The sequence below is a fragment of the Cebus imitator genome, unplaced genomic scaffold, assembly GCF_001604975.1.
Source record: "Cebus imitator isolate Cc_AM_T3 unplaced genomic scaffold, Cebus_imitator-1.0 Scaffold71, whole genome shotgun sequence".
In the NCBI taxonomy this organism is placed as follows: domain Eukaryota; kingdom Metazoa; phylum Chordata; class Mammalia; order Primates; family Cebidae; genus Cebus; species Cebus imitator.
The window spans coordinates 1,632,628-1,641,233 of NW_016107386.1; the positions used below are offsets into that span (position 1 = coordinate 1,632,628).

The following is an 8,606-nucleotide window of genomic DNA, read 5'->3' on the forward strand; positions in this document are numbered from 1 at the left end:
TCTCTTCTCACCATGCCTGGTGTGTGGGCAGGGTGGGTAGCTGGTTCCAGGGACAAGAATCACATCAGGGGCTGCCATTAAGTTGGGAAGGAGGGGTCCTCCCCTTCCCAGGAGAATCCTTTATTTGTCCCAACTGAGGGTGGGTGTGGGGTGTTAAATAAGATTTGACATAGGTGGGGACGCTGTACAGGGGGTCTGGGAAGGTGGCTGGGGGCGGGCAGCAGGTCAGTGCACCTGAGGCTGGGGATGCCCGTGGCAGAGCCCTCCTGGTGGCTCAGGAGGTGGGCCCAGCTTCTCTGCCTCCTGCTCCACTGACTGGCTCCCGTACGCACTGTCTTCCTTCATCTCTGCAGGGAGAAAATGGGGTCAGGGCTTCAGGCCTCCAGGCCCAGATCCACCTTCCTGGGAGGCCTCTTTACCTGTGCTGGGCAGCTTGTCTCGGGTCTCCGGATCTCTCAGCAGCCTCACCCCCTCTTCTAGGCCCATGTCAGACAGGGCATCCTGCAGGCCTGCTAGGTCCCCACCAGCAAGCTGAGAAGGCAGAGGGATGAGGTCTGAGTCATGGTTAGGGTGTGTGCTTGGGAGCCCTGGGGCCAAGGAGGCATCTGACTTCTGAGATCTGAAAGGAAGCTGGGAGGGGGCAGGGCACAGGGCACCCACCTCGTAGCTGCGCAGAAGGCTGCTGCTGGGTGAGGCCGTCTGTCGGTACGTGTCCACCAGGCTGCGCAAACCCAGCCGCTCTGCCAGTTCTGCCCAGCTGCCTTGGGCTTCTGGCCCATCTAGCAGCTGCTCTAGGTTCTGCAGGGCTGTGTCACTAAGTGACAGCCCTGGCCCTGAGGGGGACACACATAGAGAAATGTTGGTTACCTCCAGAGTTGGGTGGGGACATGGACACCTGAACACTGCCTTTCTCCCAAGGTAAGCAGACAGACAGAGCCATGAGGGGTTATGGATTCAGCCGGGGTAGAGAAAGGGAGGCCGCCTTCAGAGATCCTGAAGGAGAAGAGACCTCTGTGAGGAATCGGGCTGGGGATGCTTGATGCTCCTCACCTGTGGGGCTGGGTGGGGTCAGGGGTGGCTCCAGGGTGTTCTGAGCGGCATTGAGCAGCAACGTCTTCACCTGGGGAGACAGCCGCACCTCTGACTACCTCCCGCCCCGTCCTTAAGCCTGTGTCTTTAAGTCCAGATCCTCTGGACCCTGTCAGAGCGCGTCTAGTCCCAGGCTGGCCTCACCTTGGTGCTGCGAGTGAGGTCAAGAGGCGTGTGGCCCCGGAAGCTGCTTTGGGTGTCCTTCTCAGGCACCTCAGAGTCTGAGTCGCTATCAGAGGTAGGGGGTGAGGGCAGTGGGCACAGGGGCTCCTCGTTCTCAGCATGAATGTCGGCACCTGGGAGAGGGAGGCCGTCGTCAGGAGGTATGGTGGGAGCCCACACTAAGGACTGCAAAGTGGGGGGACTGGGAAGCGCCTCTTTCCCTTCCCCCCACCCTGTTCAAGTGCCCCTGAGGGTGAGACTGACCAGCCTTCAGAAGGAGGCGGGTGAGGGTCGGGGACCCCAGTCCAGCTGCCAGGTGCAGGGGTGTGTTTCCCGCAAAGGTGCGAGCGTTCACATTGGCCCGGAGCTGGGGGTGTGAGCAGTGAGGGTTGACACCACAGCACGGTCCCCCGGCCACCCCCCCACATGCCTCATCACCATCTTTGATCCCTCCACCACCCTTGGCCCCACTCCTTCCACAATCCTCAGTCCCACCTTGGTGACCAGATGGGTGACCAACCCCAGCTCCTCCATCTCTGTAGCTAGATGCAAAGCTGTTCGGCCCCCCTGCCGCTCTGTGGCCTCCACTTCAGCCCCGCTGTCCACCAGCAGATCCAGGCACTCGGGGCTTCGGGCTCGGACTGCCAGGTGCACTGGATACAGTCCTAGGGAGGTGGGACGCTCAGCCTGCAGCTGTGACCCCTAAGGCAGCCCCCGGACCAGCCCTGACCATTCAACCTCGACACCTCATAGTCCACTCTGGGCACTCGCCAGATACCTTCCCTGGTCCCCACCTGTCCCCTAGTCAGGTGAGATGGGGAGCTCACCCTCAAAGTCAGGCATGTGCAACAGCTGGGGCAAAGCGGGAGCTCCACTCCGAAGCAGTGCACGCAGCAGCTCGGAGGCACCAGCGCCCGCCCGCAGCGCCAGGTGCATGGCCGAGTCTCCATGCCGATCCAGCAGTGCTGGGTCTGCACCCACCTGCAGCAGAAAGCTCACCACCCTCGTCTGCCCGGTGATCACCGCCAGGTGTAGGGGCGTCTATGATGAAAGAGGGTGAGGGGTGAGCCAGGCCCGAGACCCACCTGCCTTCCAACCCCTCCCACCTCCTCAGTGGGCGCCCCTGCACCTGGTGCAGGTGGTTGGTGAGGTTGACGACGCCGAGGTGCTGGGCGTGGTAGATGACATGGGCTATCTGCTCAATGACACTGGTCTGCTCGTGGATGATGGCCAGGTGCAGCGGCCTGGGGGTTGGGGAGCAAGAGAGTCTGGCCTAGCCACTCAGAGCATCCTTCTCTCTCAAAGCCCCATCGCCCCCACAGTCTCCCTCACTGGGGCCCGTGGAACCCAGCATGTGGCCCAGGGCATCCCTGCGCCTGCACTTGACGTTTCTCCACACCTTTTGAGGTATGTAGGGCTATTATTGTACCCCTAGCACGGTCGAAAAAACTGGAGTTTGGAGAGGCCATGCACCTTGAACAGAGCTGGTGAACAGCGAGGCCGGACTTGAAACTGCAGGGCCCGGCTCCGTGCATGTCCCGTTCCTGCCCCCCACCCAGTGCTGAGTTGCCTGGCCCTCTCGGTTGCCTACGTGTCTCCGTTCTCGTCCTGCGCCGTCAGCAGGTGGCGCTGTCCCGCCAGCAGCGCGCGCGCATCCGCGGTGACGCCATAGTCAAGTAGGGCCTGGGCACTGCGCTGCGCCAGGCTGAACAAGCGCGCGTTGTACTCTCGGGCTGGGGGCGACATAGGGCATGGGTCAGGGCTGGGTTCTCAGTCCCGGGCATCCCAACCGCCTGCGCCCCAGAGGCCATACCTCGCTGCAGCATCTCTGGGGCCTGCAGCTCGCACTGGGAGGTCCCGGAGGGGGCCCTTGGCTCTGCGGCTTCCTCCCTAGAGTCATTGTCGGGTACCGAAGCGGCCATCTGTGCCCCACCCCCGCCGCCAGGGTAGCACCCCATGGGGGCTGCGCCGGACTGGTAGGGGTTGTAGGCCAGGGAGGAGGGGAAGAAGCCAAGGCTGCCACCTGTGGGTACAGGCAGACTGTGGGAAGGGGGCACCAGCCAGGAGATTTTTTTTTTTGAGACAGAGTTTTGCTCTTGTTGCCCAAGCTGGAGTGCAATGGAGCCATCTCAGCTCACCGCAACCTTCACCTCCTAGGTTCAAGCGATTCTCCTGCCTGGGCCTCCCGAGCAGCTTGGATTACAGGCATGCACCACCACATGTGGCTAATTTTGTAATTTTAGTAGAGATGGGTTTCTTCATGTTGGTCAGGCTGGTTTCGAACTCTCGACCTCAGGTAATCCGCCCTCCTAGGCCTCCCAAAGTGCTGAGATTACAGGCATGAGCCACCGAGCCCAGCCTTTGTTGTTGTTGTTGTTGTTGTTGTTTTTTGAGACGGAGTTTCGCTCTTGTTGCCCGGGCCAGAGTGCAGCAGTCTCGGCTCTCTGCAACCTCTGCGTCCTGGTTCAAGTGATTCTCCTGCCTCAGCCTCCTGAGTAGCTGGGACTACAGGTGTCTGCCACCATGTCCAGCTAATTTTTGTATTTTTAGTAGAGATGGGGTTTCACCATGTTGGCCAGGCTGGTCTCAAACTCCTGACCTCAGGTAATCCACCTGCCTCGGCCTCCCAAAGTGCTGGGATTACAGGCGTGAGCCACTGAGCCCAGTCTCTCCCAGATTTTTTTCTCCACAGCTTCTCTTACCTTTACCCCTCCCTCCATCAGCACTCCCTTACCTCCTCCTCCAGCTCCTCCATAGCCCCCGGCCGAGCCCCCAGAGCCTCCACCCATGTGGGAGCCGCCCCCAAAGGGGTGGGAGAAGGTGGGCAAGGCCTTCCTCCGCTTCCGCTGCACCTCTTCCTTGTCTGGGCACAGAGGAAAATGAGATTGAGCCCAATTATTGTGTCATGCCTCAGGGGCCCTTCCCAGAAGAACTCTCAGGCTGGTTCCTAGGAAGCACCCCCTGGGAGCCTCCATACTCCTGACTTGGCTCATGCATTCCCACATCTAGACCCTCTTCTAGCCCAGGCTGGCCCCCCGCCATCCCCCTGGGGTCCTCAGCCCAGCTCCACCTTCCACCAGCGGGTAATAGGTGAACTGTTTGGAATCCGACACGTCCCCGCCTCGCTTGCGCTTCAGTTGCAGGAACACGGTTACAGGCCGCTCAATCTTCATCTTGTGATAGGGTGGTGTCCGGAACACAATGGCATACTGGGGGGTGCAGGGAGACACAGGGTGTCAGTGAGTCCTTTGCCTAATTCAGTCCCCAGCCGGGGCCCTAGCCCTGGGTACCTGTTTGTGCACATCTGTGGGAGAAAAGTCCCCAAAGGCCTGCCATCCATTCTCATCATCCTCATAGAACCGAACCTCAATGTCATCTACGAGGAAAATGGAGGCTTGGCCGAAGCTCCTGGTGTGAATCTCCAGGGCCATTTACCCAAGAGCTTCCCTGGCCTCAGTTGTACACTGGATGTCCTTGGCACCCAGCCTGGGCTCCAGTCTCACCTTTCTGCACCTTGTCACAAAGCAGGTAGACTTCATCTCCACCCCGCACAGAGCCTGCTGTTTTGTCCATTCGAGAAATCTTCAGGTTTGATGCCCCCGGAGACTCTACGGGGTGGATATGGATTAGCTGAGATGATGCCAAAGCCATGGCCGCATTTAAGGAGCTGAGTGCTTTGTATTCCTTATCTCAGCAACCCCAGGAGCTGCAGGAACCACCCAATGTATGCATTTACTAAAGACAGAAGCTTCAGGGGGAAAAATGACTTGCTCAAGATCACTCGGCTTATACGTGACAGGGCCAGGTTCTGAAACCCAGGCCTATTTGACTCCACAGCTTGAGGTCACCCCTCATGCTACCTCTGCCACTAGGCCTGGCACCCTAGGCAGTCAGAATACTCACTGCTGTCATGGATGGGCTGGGAGATGACTGGCTTCAGGGGCAGAGAGAAGGAGCCATCACTGGCTCGAAGGAAGGCAGAGAAGCGCAGCCGGACGATACTCAGATCCATGACCTTCTTCAGTTCTTTGGCCTCCTGCTCCAGCTCCCGCCGCTCAGCCTCTGGGCAGTGGGCACATGTGTGACACCTGGGCTTCTCTCTCCCTGCTCCTTCCATGAGCACTTCCCATGACCCGTCTGCACCCATACCTGTAAGGCCCTGGGGCCTGGAGCGGAGCCGCTGCCTCTGAAGTTTTTGTATCATAATCTCCATCATGTTCTTCTTGGTCACATGCAGGACACCCAAGTTGTTAAATCTGAGAAGGGGGAATCAGAGGCCTTGGCCCATGCAGCTCTTCCTTCCTGAGGCATCTTCCCCATTGCCAGGGATCAGCTCAGCCTCCTTCCTCAAGGAAGCCATTGTAGATTTTACTTGGGCCCTTGGGTTTGGGGACCAACCTAAGGCTCTACCCTTGGTAAGATGCTAAGCTCACAGAGGTGGGCTGGGGCCTACGATTGGCACGCAATGATGGGGCATACCAGTGGGGGTCAGGGGTAGAGGGCACTTACTGGGCAGTCATGTCCTTGGGCCCTACAGAAACGGCGCAGACCCCCAGCTCCGAGCACTGCTTGCCCACCAGACTGTGGGCATGAGCACGAGGTGGGTCACTGTGTGTTACCAGGTCCACCTCGATCTTGGCTGGTCCCTCATAGTTACAGATCTAGGAGGGGCAGGGACTGTCAGTCATGGTCTTGGGTGTGCTGTCCACTTAGCCCACCCTCTAGCACCATCCTGGCTCACCTTGACAGTGGGATAGGTCTTCCGGCCCTTCTCACTGGAGGCACCGGGCAGCCCTCCGTGGGAGGGACCTTCACAGCCATATCTAAATCGGAAGCCTCTCTGAAGGTCCAAGGGCAGAGTGACATTGTGATCAGGGAAGACCCCCCCCTCCACCGGCCAGCCATAACCTGGCCAGCAGTGACCACAGTGCCTGGTAGTGTCTGCCCTGACCCATAACCACATCTCTGTGATCAGCAGCAGTGACCATCTAATCCCCTGAGGCCTCCTTGGACAAGGACCCCTCCATGTCCTTGTCCAAGGAGGCCACAGGGGATTAGATGGTCACTGCTTGCAGCCAGCTACAACTACCCCATTTGTCCCCAAAGCTGAAAGTATTCCACACCCTCCCTTTTGCTCACTCACCTGCTTAGGCTGTTCCACGATCACCAGGTAGGGGCCATCAGCTGGGGACAGAGAGACCTTGCTGAGCTACATCTCCAAGCCCCTCCCCCAGGCAGAGGGCACATGCTCTCCCTCCCCCTCCCTTTAGGACTAGAGGAGGTTAGTGGAACTTACTGACCTGTCTCTGGGGCTGGCTCCTTGGGTTCCACAATGGAGGAGTTCAATTTGAAATCATCATATTCAATAATACCATCCAGACCCTGGTTTGTAGAGAGACTGGGGGTGGCATCTGACTCTCAGTGCCCCACCCGCCACCTCCCATCTCCAAGTCCTCAGTGGTCACTCCCCCTCCTCCTCAGGCATAAGAGAAAGTTCTTTTTGGAAGCAGAGTTGCAGACAGTTGGACAGACTGGCAGGCTAAGAGCACCTGTGAGCATGCAGGTGTAAGGCAGCAGAGGGGGCTCCAGTAGACAGGTGGAACAGACACGGGGGGCAGCCGGCCGGGTCGGGGCCAGGCGGCGTGACTCACTGGGTTGTAGCAACTCTCCATGTCTCTGGGCTAGGCCCGGCTCTGTCTAGTGGCTCCGGCCAGGTTCTGCTTCCTAGAATTTTAGGCGCCAGCCTAAAGTTGGGAGGAGTGGTGGAGGGAAGGGGGTCAGATCTACAGTGGGGATGGGCGGAAGATGGGGGCCCAGATTTGGGGGAGGGTCCAATCTCCTCCAGCCGCCTGTCCGGGTGTGGTGGGTGAGATCCGGTGGAGAGCGAGATCCGGAGTTGGGCTTGGCCGGGGAAGGAGCAGGAAAGTTAGAGCAGCTTAGGAAAGTCCCGAAAATACCAGGGGAAGGCGGGGCCGGAGGGGGCGGGCCTGGAAATGACGCCACTGGCCCCGCCCTCACGACGGGAGGGGCTGGAGGTCCTAGCCAGTCAGTTGGTGCGTGCTGAAGAGCTGCGGGCAGAGGGCGAGGAGAATCGGGGAAGCTCTAGTGGGGGTTAAGCCCCGTCCTCCCTCCAGGGCAGGGAACAGGAGAGTCCTTCACAGCCTGGGGAGGCTGGCAGTCTGAGGCCAAGTCCACTTCCCGCTCCCCTCCCCTGGTCTGGAGCAACCTTGGGATTTTCTGTCATGAGGGAGGCCACGGCTGATAAACCCCGGGGGCTTTTGTGGGGACATTCCTGAGGGTGCACGGCCGCCTTTTCGAACTGCCTGTAGGCGGGGGCTCTCCCGTGGGAGGCCCTGGGGTTCTGCCCGGAAAACGCGATTCTGGGGCCGCGGGAAAAGTGTCTCCTCCTTGGGATAGGCTCCTCTTTTCTCTCCCAAACCTCACAACAGCCGCTGGTCCCACACCGCACTGGCTCTGGGCGCGCAGGCGACAGGGAAACCTCTGCACGCTCCCCACCCAATACGAGCGTGTGTCTCCATCACAGCTCCGCAAGTTTCAGCTGTAGTGCTTGGGTGCATGTTGTGTGTGCATGGCGTCAACATGAGTGAGCAAGTGAGCATGTGTGTACATAGGTGAGTCCCGAGCTTCTCAGTGTGGGTGCGGGTCAGCGCCTGTCTTGCGCACGGGTGAGCGTATCTTGAGTTTGTGCGTGGAGGGTGTGGGCGCAGGCACCGGTGCATCGGCGGGCGCGTCTCTGAGTGCATGTGTGTGCGCCGGCACCGGTGCAGGTGTACGTATGGGTCCGCGTGTCTTTGTACGAGGATGTCGACGTGGATCCGAGTGTCGTCGCCTGTGCGCCCTCTCTGGATGTGTGCAGCTGCTGCTCTCCAGCCCCGGCGCTGTCCACTAAAGGCCCTCCTCCCTCTCTTCTCTTGTCCCGGCCACCCAGGGGTCTGAACCCAGCCACTCACCGTGGCGGCGGCAGCTCCGGTTCCGGCTTCTCTCCGCGCCCGACCCACCTAGGACCGGCCACGACACCTCGCCAGCCAGCAGGGCTTGGGGCCGGGAAAGCCCCTTCTCGAACCCCCCAGGGGGAATTCCCATGACGTTTCCGTGCGTCACGCCCCATGCCCTTTTTCATTGGCTGAAAGTTTAACTCTGAGCTGGCGCAGCCAACCCGGAGCGACTCGGGCGTGCCCGGAGGGGACTGGCTCGCTCAGGGCGAGGAGCTGGGTGACCGGCCACCAGGCACAAGCTCGGCCGGGGACCCCCGAGAAGGCACCTGCTGACCCAGCGCCACCCGGGCCGGAGCTTCCGCTCCTGCTCAGCGTTCGCTGCGCCTGAAGCTTGGCTTT

At 60.1% G+C, this 8,606-nt stretch overlaps 1 protein-coding gene across 5 annotated transcripts; it reads right to left on the reverse strand.

Moving 5' to 3' along the window:
• Positions 1 to 77: 77 nt before the first annotated feature.
• On the reverse strand, positions 78 to 8,355 carry NFKB2 (nuclear factor kappa B subunit 2). Of its 5 annotated transcripts, none has more exons than XM_017531156.1 (23): positions 8,223 to 8,355; positions 6,903 to 6,995; positions 6,552 to 6,633; positions 6,395 to 6,435; positions 5,993 to 6,091; positions 5,761 to 5,912; positions 5,401 to 5,507; positions 5,155 to 5,313; positions 4,755 to 4,859; positions 4,542 to 4,627; positions 4,322 to 4,460; positions 3,986 to 4,114; positions 3,065 to 3,274; positions 2,843 to 2,984; positions 2,381 to 2,495; positions 2,079 to 2,292; positions 1,747 to 1,916; positions 1,516 to 1,618; positions 1,234 to 1,385; positions 1,051 to 1,120; positions 661 to 833; positions 420 to 531; positions 78 to 350 (listed from the first exon to the last, which is right to left on the reverse strand). In XM_017531156.1, exons 2-23 carry the CDS (start codon positions 6,921 to 6,923, stop codon positions 226 to 228), a joined length of 2,706 nt encoding a protein of 901 aa, XP_017386645.1. In that variant the 5' UTR covers positions 6,924 to 6,995; positions 8,223 to 8,355; the 3' UTR covers positions 78 to 225. The 5 variants fall into 5 exon arrangements, with proteins under 5 accessions (XP_017386645.1, XP_017386647.1, XP_017386646.1 ...); XM_017531158.2 differs by having other exon boundaries at positions 78 to 347; positions 8,223 to 8,354; XM_017531157.2 differs by lacking the exon at positions 8,223 to 8,355 and adding an exon at positions 8,050 to 8,194.
• Positions 8,356 to 8,606: the final 251 nt, after the last annotated feature.